We start from the raw sequence: 21926 nt of genomic DNA, 5'->3' as shown, positions 1-21926 counted from the left end.
AAATTTTAATTAGTTTTTGAATAAAAGAGGCAAGAGTGGGCATCCTTGTCTTGTTCCTGATCTTAGAGGAAATGCTTTCAGTTTTTCACCATTGAGAATGATGCTAGCTGTGGATTTGTCATATATGGTCTTTATTATGTTCCATCTATGCCCACTTTCTGAAGAGTTTTTATCATAAATCAATGTTGAATTTTGTCAGAAGATTTTTCTGCATCTATTGAGATGATCATATGGTGTTTATTCTTCAATTTGTTAATCTGGTGTATCACATTGATTGATTTGTGGATATTGAAAAGTCCTTGCATCACTGGGGTACATCCCACTTGCTCATGGTATATGATACTTTTAATGTATTATTGGAGTCGGTTTTCTGGTCTTTGTTGAGGAGTTTTGTATCTATGTTCATCAGTGATATTGGCCTGTAATTTTCTTTTTTTGTGTGTTATCTTTGTCTGGTTTTGGTATCAGGGTGACAGTGGCCTCATAGAATGGTTCTGAAGTGTTCCTTCCTCTTTCATTTTTGGAATAGTTTCAGAAGGATAGGAGTCAACTCTTCTCTAAATGGTAGAATTCACCTCTGAAGCCATCTGGCCCTTGAATTTTGCTTGTTGGGAGTTTTGAAATTACTGAATTAATTTCAGTACTGGTAATTGGTCTGTTCATATTTTCTATTTCTTCCTGGTTCAGTCTTGGGAGATTGTACCTTTCTAAGAATGTGTCCATTTCTTCTAGGTTGTCCCTTTTATTGGTGTATAGTTGCTTGTAGTAGATTCTTAAGATCCTTTTTATTTCTATAGTGTTGGTTGTAACTTCTCCTTTTTCATTTCTGATTGTATTGATTTGAGCCCTCTTCCTTATTTTCTTGATGAGTCTGGCTAAAGATTTATCAATTTTGTTTATCTTTTCAAAGAACTAGCTTTTAATTTCATTGATCTTTTCTACTGTTTTTTAGTTTCTACTTCATTTATTTCTGCTCTGATCTTTATGATTTCTTCTCTTCTACTAACTTTCTTCTACTAACCTCTACTAATAAACAAAACTTTTGGGTTTTGTTTGTTCTTCTTTCTCTAGTTGCTTTAGGCATAACATTAGGTTGTTTATTTGAGATTTTTCTTGTTTCCTGAGGTAAGATTGTATCACTATAAACTTCCCTCTTAGAACTGCTTCTGCTACATCCCATAGGTTTTGGATCATTGTGTTTTCATTTTCATTTGGCTCTAGGTAATATTTTATTTCCTCTTTGATTTCTTCAGTGATCCATTGGTTGTTTAGTAGCATATTGTTTAGCCTCCACATGTTTGTGTTTTTGCAGTTTTTTTTTTCTCTTGTAGTTGATTTCTAGCATCACAGTCTTGTGCTTGGAAAAGATGCTTGATATGATTTAAGTTTTCTCACATTTACTGAGGGCTGCTTTGTGGTCCAGCATGTGATCTATCCTGGAGCATGTTCCATGTGCACATGAAAAGAATGTGCATTCTGCTGCTTTTGGATGGAATGCTCTATAAATATTAAGTCCATCTGGTCTAATGTGTCATTTTAAAGCATGTGTTTCCTTATCAATTTTCTGTCTGGATGATCTGTGCATTGATGTAAGTGGGGTGTTGAAGTCCCCCACTATTAATGTTTTACTGTCAAGTTCTCCTTTTATATCTGTTAACATTTGCCTTATATATTGAGGTGCTCCTATATTGGCTGCATATATATTTATAATTGTTATATCTTCTTCTTGGATTGATCTTTTGATCAGTATGTAGTGTCCTTCTTTGTCTCTTGTAACAGTCTTTATTTTAAAGTCTATTTTGTCTGATATGAGAATTGCCACTCCAGCTTTCTTTTGATTTTCATTTGCATGGAATACCTTTTTCCAACCCCTCACTTTCAGTCTGTATGTGTCTCTAGATCTGAAGTGAGTTTCTTTTTTTTTTTTTTTTTTTTGCGGTACGTGGGCCTCTCACTGTTGTGGTCTCTCCCTTTGTGGAGAACAGGCTCTGGACGCACAGGCTCAGTGGCCATGGCTCACGGGCCCAGCCGCTCCACGGCATGTGGGATCTTCCAGAACTGGGGCACAAACCCATGTCCCCTGCATCAGCAGGTGGACTATCAATCACTGTGCCACCAGGGAAGCCCTGAAGTGAGTTTCTTGTAGGCAGCAAATATACAGGTCTTGTGTTTGTATCCATTCAGCCAGTCTCTGTCTTTTGGTTGGAAATTTAGTCCATTTACATTTAAGGTAATTACCAATATGTACATTCTATGGCCTTTTTGTTAACTGTTTTGGATTTGCTTTTGTAGCTCTTTTTTTTCCACTTTCTTCTTTTGTTCCCTTCTCTTGTGATATGATGACTATCTTTAGTGTTATGTTTGGGTTCCTTTTTCTTTTTTGTTGTATACCTATTACAGATTTTTGTTTTGTGGTTACCATGAAAATTTTGTATAGGAGTCTGTATTTATAAATGCTTGTTTTAAGTTGCTGATCTCTTAATTTCAAATGCATTTTAGATACCCTGCATTTGTACTCTCCTCCCTCCATAATTACCATTTTTGACTTTATATTATACATCTAATTGTTTTGAGTATTCCTTAACTGTTTATTGTGGATACAAATGATTTTTACCACTCTTGTCTTTTAACCTCCCTATTAGCTTTGTGTGTGGATGATTTCCTACATTTATTGTACGTTTGCATTTACCAGCAAGCTTTTCCATTTTGTAACTTTCTTGTGTCTAGTTGTGGCTTTTTTTTTTCTGCCTAGAGAAGATCCTTTAGCATTTGTTGGAAAGCTAGTTTGGTGGTGCTGAATTCTTTTAGCTTTTGCTTGCTTGTAAAGCTTTTGATTTCTCCATCAAATCTGAATAAGAGCCTTGCTGGGTAGAGTATTCTTGGTTGTAGATTTTTCTGTTTCATCACTTTAAGTATATATAATAAGTATATCATGCAACTTCCTTCTGGCCTGCAGAATTTCTACTGAAAATCAGCTGATAGCCTTATGGGAGTTCCCTTATATGTTATTTGTTGCTTCTCACTTGTTGTTTTTAGTATTCTCTCTTTAATTTTTGTCATTTTGATTACAATATGTCATGGTGTATTCCTCTGTGGGTTAATCCTGTAGGAGAATCTTTGTGCTTCTTGAACTTGGGTGACTGTTTCCTTCCCCAGATTAAGGAAATTTTCAGCTATTGTCTCTTCAAATATTTTCTCAAGCTATTTCTCTCTTCTCCTTCTGGGACTCCTGTAATGTGAATATTAGCATGCTTGATGTTGTCCTACAGGTTTCTTAAACTGTCCTAATTTCTTTTCATTCTTTTTGATTTTTTTCTGTTTGACAGCAGTGATTTCCATTACTCTGTCTTCCAGCTCACTTATCCATTCTTCTGCCTCATTTAGTCTACTATTGATTCCTTCTAGTGTATTTTTCATTTCAGTTACTGTATTCTTTAATTCTGTTTGGTTGTTCTTTATATTTTCTAATTCCTTGTTAAAAACTTCTTATTTCTCACTCTATGCAACAATTCTTGTCACTTTTATTCAACACAGAGAAAGAAATAAAAGGAATCCAAATTGGAAAAGAAGAAATAAAACTGTCACTGTTTGCTATGCAGATCCAGCTTTTCCTCAGGCAGCCCTGATGCCTGGCATTGACAGGGGGAAGTAGAGGCATCCTCTAGACCAGTGGTTCTTAAAGTGTGGTGCCTGGACTAGCAGCATCAGTATCACTTGAGTATTTATTAGTAATACAATTTCTCAGGTCCTACTTTAATTTTACTAAATTAAAAGCTCTGGGAGTAGGGTCCAGAAATCTGGTTTTAACAAGTCTTCTATGTGATTCATGTGTATGCTGAAGTTTAAGGACCCATGATTAGACCAACTTTAACAGAAAACCCAGTGTATGGAATTACTGGACTACCATTGAGAAAGTTGACATTTTAGATCCAGTAGCCTCTGTTTTTCTCTGCTTCTATCTTTACTCTCTCCATAGTTTCCTCTTAATTCTAGAGACAGCATGATCATGTAAAAATTTAATTCACATCACTTCTATTACATTTACCCTTTTGTGCTTAAGCAAGCCATTAATCCTCTTCTCACACATAAGCATCCTTAGATATTTAGATTTTCAATCATCACCAGATTGATAGTGTTCCCCAAGTTATGAATGTTGGACTTTTGAACAGAATCTACCCGGAATGTATTGATTTGCATGTATTCAAAGAATAGGAACTGATCTTGCCTACTACTCCAGAGAGCAAGATGTGTTCCCTGAAGCATGTTACCTTCCTTTTTTTTGATTCCATGATGGTCACAGATATGTTATCTGAAGGAAGATTATCATGGAGTGTCCCTACTTATTTAATTAACCCAAATGGGATGGTCACCATATACATGAGGCAGGGAACTTGCAAGAGGGTGGAGACATTATTTGCTGTCACAGAGTTTCTTTTTGCTACATAAAACAAAATTAATTTTTCAAAAGAAATAATGGGTTTGGCATTTTGTGAGCTGACCTAGGAAATGGACTGATAGTTTCTCTAGGAAAATGGTTCTGAGTTCCATAAATAAGTGCAGTTTTGGTGCACAGTTTATCTACATATTAGAAATTGTTTATGATTTCTGACAGCTCTACAGTATAACTTTATTTGAATTCTGTTGTAACAAATACTGTCCTTTATTCTGATTTAGAAAATTAAATGAAAAAACTCTGGATATCAAGGTTAATTTGCTACTAATAGTCTTTCTTTTAAAAAACATAGATTTTAAATAGGAAATAAACAAATACATAAATGTTAGTTCATACTAGTTTAGCTACTATAAAATTTTCCCAAGGAAAATAAAATATAGCTTTTCAGAAGAAATATTTAATAATTCTTCTTTAACTAAGGGGTCAAATTGAGTATCACTAACTATAAAACAATTTGACATTAAGCACCTTCTGATATGATGCAATACATAGTTGTCACCAATAGAGAATTCTTACTGAAAAAATATTTACACTTAATACAATCAAGCTTTTAGACTTATCTCCCAGTTTAAAGAAAATACAGATATGAGAGAAGCAAATCAAATAATACTCCAAGGAAACAATCAGACAAATCCAGAATACAGGACAATGTAAAAGGCAACTGGCCTTATCTCTTCAGAAAAACAATATCACAACCAAGAAAAAAATACCTTGTTGGAAAGTAGGGGAGAAGGTGCTATCTTAGAATAAAAGAGAGTCAAAATACATAAGTAATGCAATTTTTGTACACTGTTTGGATGAAGGTTCACAAAACCAGCTACAAAACACTTTTTGGAACAATTAGGAAAATTTGAATATGAGCAGGATATTAGATAATAATAGGAAATAATTATTAATTTTCTTGTATATGATAATGGTAATGTTATATAGGAGAATGCTGTTATTCTTAGGACATGAATGGTGAAACATTTAGGGGTAAATCTGCAAGCTACTTTAAAATGGTACACACACACATACACACACAGCAACATACAAAAGAGAGATAAAGCACATTTGGAAAAATGTTAACAGTTGTTCAGTGTAGGTTGTGAGTATATTGGCATTTATTGTACTGTTATTCAAACTTTTCAAAAATTTTTTAAATTTTATAATAAAAGTTGGAAGAGTTGCACAGTTTGAATGTTCTTAATGCCACTGGACAGTACACTTAAAAATGGTTAAAATGGTAAATTTTATGCTACGTATATTTTACCAAATTTTTTTAAATGCTGGAAAAAATCTTGTGTAAAGAATAATACTGTCACAACCACAGTAAATGTTGTCAGTGAACTAGAGGTTGTCTCAGATCTCTAATTATTCACTTAAGGTTTACCCAGAGACACAATCTTCAGGGAAACACATTCTAGACAATTAAAGATACTACCAGATAATTGCTCTGGGATTCTGACTTTTTTTAAGGCAATGAGCCAAACAGCCTAGATAGAATTCTACCATAGAATAATGTAGACAGATATTTCAGTAGGAATTCAGTAGGAACTATTCTCATATATTTGGGTTTTATAGACCAACAGAAGGAGGTCCATCTTTCAGATCTCTCTTCTCCATCCTTGAGTCTTCCATGAGAGATAGTAGCTAGTGTTTACCTTTGGATAAGGAAAAACTAAAATGAGTCAAGTATTGGAAAATTAAATTTATTTGTAAAAGAATTCCATGTAGATATTACAAAAAATATGTGAACCATAGTTCAGAGGATATGAATAGATTCTAAAAGTATCCTGGAACGTAACTGAGGTTCAACAAGTCAGGGCCATTTTTTTCCCTAAAGATTTTTAGGCTGAAGCCACAATTAAAGGCCACTTTTAATTCTGTCCTGAGCTCTTCCACACACAAAGCTGTGGGACACTATAATTCTTACTCATAGTGACTGAAAATAAAAGCCTGGTCAAGTACAAAGAGTTGTTTTCTGCCAAGCTCAATGAAAGGAGGAAGTGGCAAGGGTGGGTACAGGATGGCTGAAATTCCCCAGTCTTAACCATGGATAGCAGGATTGCTTAAAGTTCTGAAAAACAACCCCAAATTAGGTCTTGTCAAGTCAGATACACATCTGCAAAAGAAATATATGACAATGACTAGGATATGGATATGATACTAAAGGGGAAAATATCTTTTCATGACAAAGTCCTAAAGTAGAATCATGTAGCATCGATTAAAAAAAAATCATGGGGCTCCCCTGGTGGCGCAGAGGTTGAGAGTCTGCCTGCCGATGCAGGGGACACGGGTTCGTGCCCCGGTCCAGGAAGGTCCCACATGCTGCGGAGCGGCTGGGCCCGTGAGCCATGGCCGCTAAGCCTGCGCGTCCGGAGCAAAATCATGACATCTGGGGTTCCACAGATCTCTATTTGGTCCTGGATTTTGAGTGCAACCGTCTATGTGTAACTTTGGTTAAGCCAATTAACACCATTATGATGCATGTTCTTTGATGTTAAAATGTGAAAAATATTCCTAACCCACAAGGTTGTTGTAAAGAGTAAGTGAAATGATGTATATAAATTATTTAGCACAGTGCCTTGTGCACGGTAAGCTCTCAGTTAATTTTTATCAGCATCATAACCATCTCAGGCTTTGACTCAGACCAGTCACAGTGGTATGGAACAACCTGAGAGAGCCCAAGGGCTGAAGTTAAACCCACCCAGAGGGGTATAGCAAAGGAGATCATGACTGGGTTAATGGCAAATATGACTTTAAAAACCTAAGGTGGGAATTTAGACCGGAAGTCACAAACTCAAATGCCTAGAAGAATCTGATAGGTGTTATCTGAATGAGTGACTCAAGGATGACTGTGCAGTTAGTATGAGTGGGCAAGTCTCTGTTAATCTGGTGAGAACATACCCCATCTCACGGAGCAGCTTCTATTTAATTCAAGATCATGGCTGGAATGAGAGAATGTAGGCTCAGTGTGGGAATACCTTATCAGTTTTTAGGAGAATCTGCAACTCAAAGATATTTTATGTGACGTTTCCTGTTTCTAGAACATTGACATTGACAGAACTTTTAAATATATTGTGCAGGGCAAATAAAATATGTCTGTAGCCAGACCCTATTAAATGGTGATCTCTAGTTTATGACTTCTTGTATCACACCTACCTAAGATCAGTATTGGTCCTAAAGATCAGGATGGGAGTGAACCTCTGGGTTGGGGACCAGCAGACCAGAACAGTGCTGTGTGTGTGTGTGTGTGTGTGTGTGTGTGTGTGTGTGTGTGTATAAGGTGAGCCATAAACATGAGCCATATATGTCATTTTGAATTTCCTAGTAGCCACACTAAAAACAAGTAAGAAGAAATAGGTGGAAATAATTTTAATAATATATCTCATTTAACTCCATATATCTAGCATATTATTATGTTAACACATAGTGAATGTAAATTTATTAATAACATATTTTATATTTTTATGATGTCTTCAAAATCAGGTGTGTATTTTACACTTACAGCACATCTTAATTCAGGGTTAGTTACACTGAAAGTACTCAATAGTCATATATGGCTAGTGGCGACCCTGCTGGGCAGCATAGGTCTACAGTATGCTTCTCAAACTTTAATATGCATATTGAAATTTGGGGGATCATGTTAAAATGCCATTTCTGCTTCACTGGTTGGGATAGAGCCTGAGATCCTTCACTTCTTACAGGCTCTCAGGTGGTGTCAGTGCTCCTGGTCCATGGACCACTCTTTGAATATCTAGGAGCTAGATGGTTATGGCAAGTCTTCTTCAATCAGCACTTTCGCCCCCCAAAGCACTCCCTTCTCTTTCAAATTTAGCAAATATCTGTTGAAGAGACTAAATTGATATTCTAATGTTTGGTCACCATATTTAGATGTGGAATAATATTAATAACTTTAAAATAGGCAATATTTTATATACCCCTTGTAGAAGCACTGAGTCATTTACTCCTTTTTTTTTTTAAACTTCACAACCTGCCAACATGTTACCAGATGCTTTCATGAGAATGCGTTTAAGCACAGGATAAGTGCAACTTTATAGTTCTAACTTCAGAGATTTGGCACGTTCAACGTTTTAATAAAACAGACAATGGGACGGCAAGGGAAATTTGACAATAATACCTCTCTAAGCTTTAGTATTTAGGGGCATTCCTCGGTCAAGGGTATGAATATTTCATGGACTCTCCAAAGAGAAACACAAAGAGAACTTTTTCATTTCCTCCTGACGATTCTATTTGAGGGATCGGTAGAGCTCGACAGGCAGACCTTAGATCTTTGTTCAACAATACATAAATACAGAAATTTAAGCAGCTAAATGTGGGGCAGAATGTAACTCAAGGATTCTACATAGTGCAAATGTCCTCAGGATACAAACACTTTTAAACCTAGAAGAGTGTTTTGGAAGTAAGCAGTGAATTCCTAAGAACTTGTTCTCACTTATCACTGTTTCACTTGTGAACTTTAGCAAGTGATTCATCCTCTTTTATCCTCCCTCAGATGTTAAGAATAATGCTTGTTGAACCTATTTCACAAAGTTGTTCTAGGGAAGTATAAAGGAACTTGGTAAATGGTAACATGCTATTTGCTTATAGTTTATTCACAATCATGCCCAAAGGAAGGTACTGAATTGTAAACACATGGTCAAGATGAAGTCTGAATTGACAAGGTGATCAAGTTCTCGGCCCTTTCTACTGCTGCATTTCATAACAGTTGCAGCTGTCTGCTCATATTTATGTTTTCCACAGTAAAAATGCAAGGCAGGATTCTAATCACAGAACTACTGTCTCTTCCTACAGAGAATAAAACAGCATGTCAAAAGATAAGTAAATAGAAAGGGACCTTTTGAAAGCTTTATAAAGTCTTTGTTTTAGTTCTGAATCAAACTAAGTGTGGAATTATAGATACCAAAGATATTTTTTTCCTCTAGTAACAACTGTTTAAGTCATTTAATGGCATGAAATCTCTTGAGTGAAAAATCTGAAGTATGATTCTGATGGATGGCGTAAATTAAACTCAACATGGTAAAGTTTTACAATGGGATCTTCGTAATAGAGCTAATTTTGTTTGAAAGCTCAGAAATCTGGCACCGAGGAGGAAAAAAAAACCAAAATGACAAAGCTCTCTAATTGAGAAAATTATAAAATATCATTAAAAGACATTAAAGGGGCATAAATAAATGTAAATAAATAAATGGAAGACTTAATACCATAAAGATGTCAATCAGTGGTACATTGGTCATAACTTGAAAGCAGTTCCAATCAAAATTACACCATTTTGTGTGTGTGAATATTTGAAGTTGACTAAATTTATATGAGAGAGTAAAGGACAAGCATAGACTAGATACGCTTGAAAAAGAAAAACCAGATGGAGAAATTGCCTTTCTTTATATCAAGAATTATTATGAACATATAACAAATGAGTAAGATTTTATTATTTTAAGGAGAGACTAGTAAAACAAAAGAGTGAGCCCAGAAACAACCCAGCACATACAGAACTCAACTTTTGACACAAATGGTGTTGCAGATGTGGGAGAAGGGACAGTGGACTTTTCAATAAATGTTGCTAGGACACATTATTAGTCATATGGAAGACAAAAACAAAAAGTGCACCCTTACCTAACCACCATATACAGTTTTAAATTCAGGTAGGTTAAAGATATAAAATAAAAAGCAAAACCACAGTACTTTATAGGACAATATCTTTATGACTTCCAGAAAGGTAGGAATTTGTTAAACAAAACACAAAAAATGCAAACCTCTGAGGAAAAGATTAATAAAATGAACTAATCTATCAAAACTTCTGACTTCTGACTATCAAAAGTCCATGTAAAGGAAGTGAAAGGAGAATTACATACTGGAAGATTATATTTTTCAATATATATAAGAGACAAAGGATTAATCAATATTCAAAAAAACAAAAGGAACTCCTACAATTTATAAGAAAAGGAAGAATAAATAACCAATAGAAAAAATGAGGAAAAACCTTAATAGATACTTCAAAGAAAGGAAATGAACAACCAATAAAAGATCCCCAATCTGACTAGTAATCACAAAAATAAAAATTAAGACCACCATGAGAGATCATTTAGAACTTAGCACAGTGGAAAAAAAAGTTTGTAGATGTCATGTGTTGGTAAGGATGAGGGCTAATGAGAGCACTTATATAGTATTTTTGGTGGATATAAAATAGCATAACCACTTTGAAAACAATTTGGCACTATCTGTATACTCTTGTGCTTTCGGCTTTGCATTTTTTCATAAACTAAGGAAAATAATAAAACATTTATTTTGTCTTTCTGCATGAATTGAATTCCATTTCAGGGCAATCAAATAAACAATGAGGAAAAGTTATTCTCTGTGGAAGAATTCTAGTTAAAAAATGCAGAATGAATGATGGAATTAGAAAATCATCACTATACAAACCTTAGTAAAAACATTTAGGTAGACTTCATTATTGTATGCTAAAACCACTGGGTGAAATTTGATGGGAACTTTATAATAGAGTCATCAGACTGACACCACCTGAACCTACTGATCAAACTCACAGAGTTTCACATTAAAAAAAAAAAACTTACCTAAAAAAAATTGAAACTGAATTTCATCAAGCCAGTTGACAGGAAATAGGAGGATAGAGGGAGTGTGTAACAAACAACAGCATGAGCACAATCAGTCACTTTTAGAATATGACATTTCTTAGGACAAATGACCTAGTTTCTCCAACAAATCACAGCATAAATGATAAAAAGAAGGAAGGGGGCTGTTATAAAGTAAAAGAATAACACAATATTATTTGGATTTTGATTTGGTCAAACCAGCTATGGAAAGATAACTTTAAGATAGTCAATGAAGTATGAATAAGGACTAACTAGGTATTAGATGATATTAAGGAATTATTTTATTAGGTATAATGTCATGATGGTTTTATTTAAAATGTTATCACATGAAGATTCATACTGAAGTGTTTACAAGTGAAATGACATTGTATATTTGCTTTAATATAAACAAAGCTTTTAATATAACAGAATCTAGTATTTTTAGTAAATCATTAGTTATAGAGGTGGTGGTGATGGCGAGGAAGAGGTCTAGGATAACATTTGGATTTTGCCTTGGGTTACCAGGGTGGTACTATTTGCCAAGAAAGGGGACACAGAAGCAACAGTAGGCTTCACAGATAAAAATGATTTTAATTTTGAAAATAAGTTCTAGATGCTAATGGGATACCCAGAAGGTTCTCAAGTGAGCAATAGGATAATTGAGTCTTAAATAAAGAAGAGATCTGTGCTAGGGTTATAGTTTACCAGAAAAGTGATCAAATCACTCAAGAGAATGCATATGGTAAGAAAAGAAGTCCAAGGATGAACCCTGGTGATTACCAACATGCATGAAATAAACAAGGGGCGAGTTCAATGAGAGATTCTGACATAAAATGTTAGAATATTTGAATAGTTTTGAGAAGAAAGAATTAATCAGCATAAGGATTAACCAACAGTAATTAAATAATGTCGAGAAGTTAAATAAGATGAGAAATAAAAATAGTGCATAAGATTTTGAAATTGGCAGTCACTGGTGATTTTAGCAGGAATTGTTTCATTTGAATAACGGTGGCAGGGGCTTCCCTGGTGGAGCAGTGGTTGAGAGTTCGCCTGCTGATGCAGGGGACACGGGTTCGTGTCCCGGTCCGGGAAGATTCCACATGCCGCGGAGCGGCTAGGCCCGTGAGCCATGGCCGCTGAGCCTGCGCATCCGGAGCCTGTGCTCCGCAACGGGAGAGGCCATAGCAGTGAGAGGCCTGCGTACCACAAAAAATAATAATAATAATAAAAAAAAATAACGGTGGCAGAGGGCTAATTACAATGGGTTAGCACCTACATGAGAAGTGAGAGTTGGAGACACTTGTTCTTTTGAGGAGCTTAGCAGGAAATTATAAGAGAGGTAGAGGATTTCTTTTCTTTAATATAGAAATTGTTCCAGCATGTTTAGAGGCAAGATAAAAGAGCCAGTTGGGAGAGTCAGTTTGAGAATGTATATATATAAAAAAAGAGAACGATAGATAAAGTATGGCTTCAGTGAAAAGAAGGGTGAAAAGGATAAAAAACAAGTTGAATAAATTAGGTCTAACCAAGTCAAGGAGTCCTTTTCTCTCTGAATCTGGAAAAGTGTGGTGAGAGTAGATGCATGTATAAAGGAATATTTCACTTAATAAAAATGAACTACTAATTTTTTTTCCAGAAAAAATCTGTTTCAAAAAGTAGAGAGTGCAGCCACTTATTTTATTTCAGAAACGTCACCAGAAAAGCCTGAGTCACTCTAAGGGCATATACTCCCTCGTGGTCTTTGGGGAAGCCTAAGGCTTGCTGTGTTGGGAGAATGTGGACAAGTGTGTAGAAAATTGGGCCTCTGAGAGGTGGGCTGAGGGAAGGAGGGCATGTGGTGTTCTAAGAGTTAGGGGCAGATGTGTTCTGAACATAGATGGTGGGCCCAGGGGCCAGTAGCAGCCAGAATGGAATTGTGATTGGGAATAATCAGAAGGGCACTCTGAGGGGGGCACCAGCTAGTGAGGAAGCTGATTTTGGTTGACAGAGAGACAGATCAGGTGTTGGTTTCTATGTTTAGACTTAACGTTCTCTGTGAAATGTGAGGCAAATATGGACAGGAGTCAGGGTCAGCAGTTGAGAACAATGATTTTGAGAGAGTGGTGCAGCTTCAGAATATTTTGGGGGGGAGAATGGTAAAACTATGAATTGAGAAACAGCAAATAAATGGGTGGCTGAGGCCAAAAAGGGGCTGGCTGAGTTTGGAGACCATAAATTATTGGTAGCAGCCATCCACACCTTTGTGAAATTTCTTAAAATTTCCTTCTGCGTTACCCAGGGGTCAAGCTAACGGTGCAAGCAAGAGGATAATTGGGTCAATCTGCTTTTGAGGGTCATCAGGGCAGATACAACCAAAGCACAAAAAGACATGGGCAGCTGGGATTATTGCAAGAGTCAAGTTAAATGATTTTGCTATGCATCTAGGTTGGATAGGAAAAGGGGTATGTCCATGAAATGGTGATGGGTTATGAAGTCTTTAGATAATAGCAAGAAGGATGGACACAAGAGGGCAGGAATGTCAGAGGAATAGTGTTGTTAAAAGTGTCAAATAATTTTCTGTACAGTGAAGTGGAGTTCCCTGTGCTATACAGCAGGTTCTCATTAATACCCCAATTAAAAAAAGTATTAAATAATCTGGATATGGCAGTGGAGAGTTAAAGCAGAATGCTGCTACTACTTTTGTGTTCTGTGATAAGTGAGAGGTATAGAATAAAAAGTTTAGCTTGAGAGCTATTCAGGAGGTGGTAGAAGGATCGGGATCTATAAATAGGTTGACTTTGTAGAGTAGATCCTATGTGGTGGGATAAGGGTTACAGAGGAAAGGATAGGGGTCAATAGTAAAAAGAATCATGAGTAGAAGAAATCCCCAAATAGGCCAGTGGTGAGAGTAAATGAAAGTGAGCTACTCAGAGGCCTGGATTTTGGTTGGTGACCAAAAAAAAAAAAAAAAAAAAGTGGGAGGAGAATGTGGAATGTGTTCCATGGACTGCTCTTGAGGCTTTTAGACAGATGAAGTCCCAAGTAGTGCAAGAGCCATGTGAGAGTAGCAAATTTTAGGCTCTACTTATCATTTAAAAGGAATGTCACTGAGAATTTACTTATCTCATCTCTGAAGAGTTCCCTTCCTCAGGCTGTTAATGGAAAATATGCATCTATGTTCATTCCCTGTTTTAAAATGTATTTACTTTTTATTCAAACCACTCTTACCACATTCCTGCTATATATACATTAATGTTCCAGAAAATAAAATAAAAATCCTTATCTTTACCTCTGAGAAGCTTGCTCTCTTATTGAAGTTGTGAAAAATGTGCACAACTTACCTCATATCTGTGGGTCTTGGAAGAAGTCTTTTTTTTCCACTAAAGTAGACTTCAAAATCTTCAGTCTTTAGCCTGTGAGCATAGTCAATGTATCCTGACACCTCCTGCCCATGAGAATTTCTGTCACGAATAAAGATCACGGACTGGTACATAGAAAAATAGAGAATGCAGAGAGTAAATGAACAAAACTCATTTCAGTAAATTTTACATGATAATAAAATCTACAGTTATTGAGTGATACCTGTGTTATACCCTATTCTAAGTGCTTTATGCTTCATACTTACCATGATCCTATGGGGTAAGTATTATTATTTTCTCCTGGCAGTGAAGAAATTTATGAAAAGTTAACTGAACATGCATATAATGTTTATATATAGCAATTGTATATAACAATATCAATAAATAATTCATAGAAGTCTTCCTAAGGACAGATATTATTTTCAGTATTTGAAAATAAAACATTATTTACTTTTTTCCCAGTCCCATTGTCTTCTCTTTGTCATCATTTTGCAAGTTAAAAAACTGAAAAACAGAGAGGTTGAGTACCTCACACAGCTAGTAAATTGAGAAGCTCAGATTAAAACCCAGGCTCATGTGTTTGTACTTCTAATCATTACATTCTTTTTCCATTTAAACAGCTATATATTTTATGTTATATATAGAAAAATGGGGTCCCTTCTTTTTATTATCATAAGAGTCAAAAAAAATCTCTACAAAATTAAAATCTCTTTGCAAATTAAAATCTTTTGGGACTTCCCTGGTGGTCCAGTGGTTAAGACTCTGTGCTTCTATTGCAGTGGGTGCAGGTTTGATCCCTGTTCAGGGAACTAAGATCCACATGCTGCACAGCATGACCAATAAATAAATAGTTTAAAAAAAATGAACCACTTAAAAAAATCTCTTTACAAATTAAAATCTCTTTAGAAAATTAATTTTATAGGTCAAACCTATACAGAAAGTACATATTTCTCCTTTGTATCAATTCCTTCACGAATATCTTTGAGCAGCTACTACATGTGAGACACTGTTGAATGTGCCAAGGATACAGTGATAAGCAAGATAGTAAAGGTCCTGATCTCTTGGAACTTATGTTTAGGTAAGCAGAGACAGACAATAGACATGAAGAGAAAACAATACTTACAGTGAGGGATAAGTGTTAATAAAGCAAATAAAGAAGATGGTTGGCTAGAGGAGTTGGTGGTGGTGAAGGCTACTTTGGGTAGAGTAATCAGAAAAGACCTTGAGGAGGTATTTAAGCCAAGACTTGAAGGCTAAGAAGAGGTAAGCCTTGTAAAGATCTAGAATAGGAGCCTATCAGGAAAAGGGAACAGCTGGTAGAAAGGCCCTAAAGTGGAAACAAGGTAATGCAAATAGAAGAATTGTAGTCTTTTCCTGCTTAAGCCAGTAGACATTGATCTCAAGTTCTAGGAGGAAATAAAGAAAAAGAAAAAAACACTAAGTGTAATTGGAAAAGTTCATAATGTATTCATTTCCAAATCTAGATCAAAATGTAGAATTTCATGGAGAAGTTCTATATTTGGAAGAACCTGTAAACAAGCCTTCCTGTTCCTCTTGAGCAATTACTGGATTGTTACTTGTTGGGTCTTTGTGTAGTCAATTATAGGGAGCACTAACACAGGTCGCCTCAGATAGCAGAGTTTCCAAAAGGGTGAAGTTAGAAAATTGAAATAATTCTTTCCCCTGCTACACCTATGAAAACAGGTTGCTAACAATATGCCAACAGAAAAATGGAGGAACAGAGACACAACTTAGAATTATTTGTTATTCTGCTGATGCTTCATCTTCCAGCTTACTATGGAACAGCACTGGGTGCTGAGAAGAATTCTGAGGCACTTTCTCAGCCCAAGGGGAGGGAGGGGAGGGAGGATTGTACTGGATTAGTGATGTTTCCCATAGATATGCCTGGATGAACTAATATTCATTGTTATTTCTGTGCCCAATTGTGTATAAACTCAATCCATAGTCCTTCTCATTTCCCCCATGTAACTCCCAGTTAAATTTATATGGATTTCTCCATGCTTTTAGTCACCTAGTTTTTAGTTTATACAGCACAAAATTTAAATGGATAGTAACTTAGACTTCTTGAGATTCTCACACAACTAAACCAATAACTAACTTTGCTGTCCCTACTTAAACAAGGCCATGAGCTATACATATTTCATGTGTAATACAAAAGGTGCTTGTAATCTTTATTCAATCAAGGCTGCTCCTGATGTAAGGCAAATCATGCAGGGACTGAGAGGGGGAAAAATATCCAAAATAAGTCCTTTCCTTTCAAAATGGAACTCTATTAACAGAAAAGAAAGCTCCTCTGTCTCTCTCTGTCTCTGTTTTTGTCTCTGTTTCTCTGTCTTTCTCTCTTTAAATGAGAGATGGACCAGCCTTATTCTTCTAGCAGAATAGCATACCAGATATTGTAACTGACCTTCCTGCTGAAAACAAATAAGAAATTTGGATAAAATTTAAAAAATTTTAACATTTGTAACATGCATTGATACACTGGCAAGAAAATGATGAATACTCAGAGTCCAAAAAATAAATGAAAGCAGGAGCCCAGAGAGGAAAGCAGAACCCTAAAGTCATCCTTGTCTTGCAGGTATTTGCCCAACCTTAGAGAATCTCAGCAAAGATTTCATGATTATGTCAGGTGGGGGTGACAGGAAACAAAATCCAGTCTTTCAGATAGAGAGACTAACAGGACCTATTGCAGCAACATAAAGCTGAGAAACAAATAAAGGATGAAAAAATATCTCCACTGTGTTCAGAGAAAAGAAGAATCATTCCAGAGTTACATCCAGAGAAAACACTTTTATGGTGAACAATATATAGATTTTTTAGACCAAATAAATAAATAAATAAATAAATAAGAGACTTGGCTAACAACAGCCTCTTGCTCAAAGAAATTCTGCAGGATGTACTTCAGGCAAAAGAATGTGACTCCAGCTGGCAAGTTAGAGATAAAGAGTAGAATAATAAGAAAAAATAGAATAGATAAGGAATAGAATCAAATATTATAAATATATAGGTCAATATAAACAAATGTTAACAGTATCTTCTGTAATAAAGATAACAGTATGCCTAAAATTTTTTATATAAATGTATGTTTGGAGAAAGTTGTCAGAGTTAAAGTTGGAGTGTCTAAATTTTTTAGAATGAGGGCAGCTATACTGATTAACTTTAGAATTTGCTAAATATGTATGTATAAATTTGGGTCACGACAGGAGATAGTGTATATCATCTTTAAATTATTAGAGGATAAAACAAAGTGAGGAAAAAGCAATCAATCAATGAAACAGAAGGCAAGAAGGGAGAGGAAAAATTTGGAAGAGGCAGGACAAGTAAAATACACAAATGTAATGATAGTATTATGGGCTGTATTGTGTTCCCTCAGAATCCATATGTTGAAACCTAACCCTGAGTACCTCAGAGAATGTTTTAGACAAAGGACCTTTAAAGAGTTAATTAAGTAAAAATGAGCCCATTAGGGTAGGCCCTAATGCAATCTGACTTTATAAGAAGAGGAAATTTGGACACACAGAGAGACATTGGGGGGTTGTGTGCATGGAGAAAAGACCATGTGAAGACACAGTGAGAGGAACCATCTGCAAGCAAGGAGAAAGGCCTCAGAAGAAACCAAATCTGCCAACACCTTGATCTGTTTTGGACTTCTAGCCTTGAGAACTATGAGAAAATAAATTTCTGTTATTTAAGCTACCCAGTCTATGGTATTTTGTTATGGCAGCTCTAGCAAATTAATACAATAATAATAAATTTAAATAATTAAGTAATTACAATAAATGTAAATGGCCAAATGTTTAAGTTAAAAGACAAAGATTATTAGAGTGAATACAAAAATATGAAGTAAAATATAAGGTTGAAAATTAAATAATCAAAGAATACACAAAAGAAAATTCCTATCCAAAAGAGAGCTGGTATTGGCATATTAATATTAGGCAAAATGGACTTTAAAGCAAAACGCATTACTAGAGATGGAGAGTCACTAGATAATGATGAAAGATTCCATTTACAGAAAGATATAATAATTCTAAACTTGAATGAACCTTTGAAAACATAGCCTTAAAATAGCTAAAGCAAAAATTGATAGGACTGTAGAATAAGTCATCATCACTGTGGTAAATTTATCTCTCTCATTAAGCTCTAGATCCAAGAGAATAAATATTTAAATATTATAGAATAAATATAGATTGTAAAGAATTAAAATATACAAGCTTGACTGTTCAGTTTTTAACTTAGTCAAGTACCTAAACATCTTTAGTCTTTAATGTCCTTGTGGATAAAATGACTGATTGTCTAAAATGATGTATATTTGACCATAATTTCACTATTTTACTTTATTATATATATATCCTTGCCATGTGTGTTAAAGCCCTCTGCCCATGGAAATCTGAATAAATTTCAAATCTCACTTCTCTAGTCTTGTGAGAGTTAAGTGCCTGCTCTGTGATTTTTGTGAATCCTGAGATTTTGGGGTCTTCTGAAGCTAGATAACTTCAGTTAAGGCCAAACTGGGTATAAGTGTGATTCCCTCCATGTTCACTGTGTGTCTTTGGGTGGGTTGTTCAAACTCTTAATGCCTCTCTATATTCATAAGTCCTATGCCCTTAAATAGGTTCCTGCAAAATCCAGCAAGTCTCTACACCAAACCAAACTGAACACCCCCCAAAACAAAACAAAACACACCAAAATAAACAAGAGGTCAAAATCCTGCTTGGACCTAAGCATTTAGTTAGTTAAGCCTCCTCTTTCTTTTTTCTTTTTCTTTTTTATTGAAGGATAGCTGACTGATTCTGTATATTTTCACTTACATGTGAAATCTAAAAAATAAAACAAATATAACAAAAACAAGAAACAGACTCACAGATACAGAGAATAAACTAGTGGTTACCAGAGGGGAGTGGGGGAGGAGAGGGGCAAAATAGATGAAGGGGATTAAGAGGTATAAACCACTAGGTATAAAATAAATAAATTACAAGGATGTAATATACAGCACAGGGAACATAGTCAATGTTTTATTATGACTTTGTATGGAGTATAATCTATAAAAATATGGAATTACTATGTGGTACACCTGAAGCTGATATAACATTGTGGTTAAGCCTTCTTGCAACCTCTCCCTTCTACCTGTTTGTCTTTCCACTCTACAGAGTAACAGAATAATCTCTTCCTTTTGTCTTGCATGAAACTGCTAAATTCACATTTAGGTGCTGCCAAAGCCTTACCTTCTGCCCTATTCACCCAATTTGTAAACAACATGCAAATACTGTTTCTTTCCCAACAGGAATTCTGGTGATCATTGTATCTACGATTCCTTTTATTTTCAATAAAAACAAAATGTTCAACTAAAATTTCTATAATTTTAGACCTGGGAAAATATTCAGAAGGAGCTGTTTTCACAAAAATCTGTACAGACCAAATGAAAATTACTTTATTCATATCTTTCCAAGTATGGTTACATATGTGTAAAAGTATATTTTTAAAAAAAACTTTTTAGTAAAATTAAAAAAAATTTGCTAAAATGAAAAATCTTCCTAATGAATAACACGCTTTATGAAATTATTTAAAAAATCTGGTTAGAACTGTTGATGTATAGTAATTGGTGATAGTCAGGAAATTACAAATTTAACTTTAGAAATGCATCATTAAAAAGCACAGTGTAGGGACTTCCCTGGTGGCACAGTGGTTAAGAATCTACCTGTCAGTACAGGGTATATGGGCTCAAGCCCTGGTCCAGGAAGATCCCACATGCTGCAGAGCAACTAAGCCCGTGTGCCACAACTTCTGAGCCTGCGCTCTAGAGCCCGCGAGTCATAACTACTGTGCTCGTGCCACGACTACTGAAGCCTGCGTGCCTAGAGCCCATGCTCTGCAACAAAGATGAGCCACTGCAATTAGAAGCCCGCGCACCACGCGAAGAGTAGTTCCCCGCTGACTGCAACTAGAGAAAGACCGCACACAGCAATGAAGACCCAACACAGCCAAAAATAAATAAATAAATAAATTAATTAATTTAATAAAAAAGCACAGTGTAGGGTAGTAGAAAAACAGTAAGACAGAAGAGGTGAGAGGTAGAGAATTAGAATGAAGTTAACTAATGCTCTTGATTAATTAATTTAATGTGTTCATTTATAAAATGTGTATTTTCCTCCAACGTGAATACTAATTACTCCTACCATTAATATTACTATCTATCATCTATTAAGAACCCACTATGTTTTGAGCAAAATATTAGCTTTATATTTATCATCTTATTTAATTCTCTAAAATATATATAATGGCTAGATAGCATTATTATCCTCATTTTATAAATGTAGGACCTCAAAGCATTGAGAGTTTGAGGAACCTCCCAAAGGACATGCAGCTAGAGAGTGGGGCACATACACTCACACACCTACTTCCCATGAAGCCCATGCTCCTAACCACCATGCAGTGGACACACAGACCTGGATCCAAATGCCGACCCTGCCACCTACTTACTTTGTGACATTGGTAAGTTAGTTATCCTTTTTAAGATTCAGTTTCCTCTATCACAAAATGGTCATAACACCTGCCTCTTAGGGTTGCTGTGTGAATTAAATAAGACTATTTTTGCTAAGCACATAACAATGCCTAGTACATGATAAAACCTCAGTAAATATTACCTATTGCTTAAAAAAATTTTACTATATTGTCATTATTGTAGTTATACTGTGTTAAGAGTTTTGTCAATACCTTTGGGATAAGGAAATGGAATGATCATATCAGAATTCCATTACCTAAGTTTGTATAATTATGTTTAGGTTGCAGTACATTTTCAATTCATTTGTTAAATTTAGTCATCCTCAGTTAAAACTTTGGATATATTTTGAAGTTAAAATTTAAACAATCTTTCCAGGTATTATACAGGATGGGCCTAATTGACAGTAAAATCATGATTCTGGCATCCACAATGGATATAATAGGTTAACAGAGCCCCTTTGAAGAACCAGGTTTATTTCAGCTTGAGTGTGACATATTTTAGTAACTGAAAGCTTTTTTATTTGGATACCTCTGTTGTTTCAATAGGAATTAGAAAATGTTATAAATAATTGTTTTAAACTTCTCTACTAACCTTTCTTTTTCTTTTAAAAAATATAATAGCGTTATTGAGGTATAGTTTACATAACATAAAATTCATTCTAAAGTTTTAAGTGTATAATTCAATGACTTCTAGTAAATTTCTAGAGCTGTGAAACACAATGTAGCTTTAGAATATTTTCATCACCCCAAAGAGATCCCTTGTGCCCATTTGCAGTTAACCCTGTTCCCACCCCCAGTCCCAGGCAATCACTAATCTACTTTGTATCTCTATAGACTTTCCTTTTCTGAATTTTTTTTCATATAAATGGAATCATACAATATATGGTCTTATTCATTCTAATAACCTTTTAATCAGAGTTAATTTCCCAAAAGACACATGAAAACTCTATACGTTATATATCGAAGGGCTCTTTTAAATGACGATGCTATGTTTATAAGAGGAAAACTTCCAAAATGCTCATA

The 21926-nt window shown here is 35.2% G+C and overlaps 1 protein-coding gene across 3 annotated transcripts in view; it reads right to left on the bottom strand.

Annotated features, from left to right (window-relative positions):
• CFAP299 (cilia and flagella associated protein 299) overlaps nucleotides 1–21926 on the bottom strand; it is a 601665-nt gene that overhangs the window by 79473 nt on the left and 500266 nt on the right. For all 3 annotated transcript variants that reach the window (XM_027087438.1, XM_027087437.1, XM_027087436.1), the window contains one exon: nucleotides 14367–14509. In XM_027087438.1, the coding sequence (XP_026943239.1) occupies nucleotides 14367–14509 (143 nt within the window). The remainder of the gene's footprint in view (nucleotides 1–14366; nucleotides 14510–21926) is intronic.

Source organism: Aethalodelphis obliquidens, unplaced genomic scaffold (genome assembly GCF_003676395.1).
Source record: "Aethalodelphis obliquidens isolate GAN/ISIS:26980383/991018 unplaced genomic scaffold, ASM367639v1 scaffold59, whole genome shotgun sequence".
NCBI lineage: Eukaryota > Metazoa > Chordata > Mammalia > Artiodactyla > Delphinidae > Aethalodelphis > Aethalodelphis obliquidens.
This window is presented reverse-complemented; position numbering and strand designations above follow the sequence as displayed.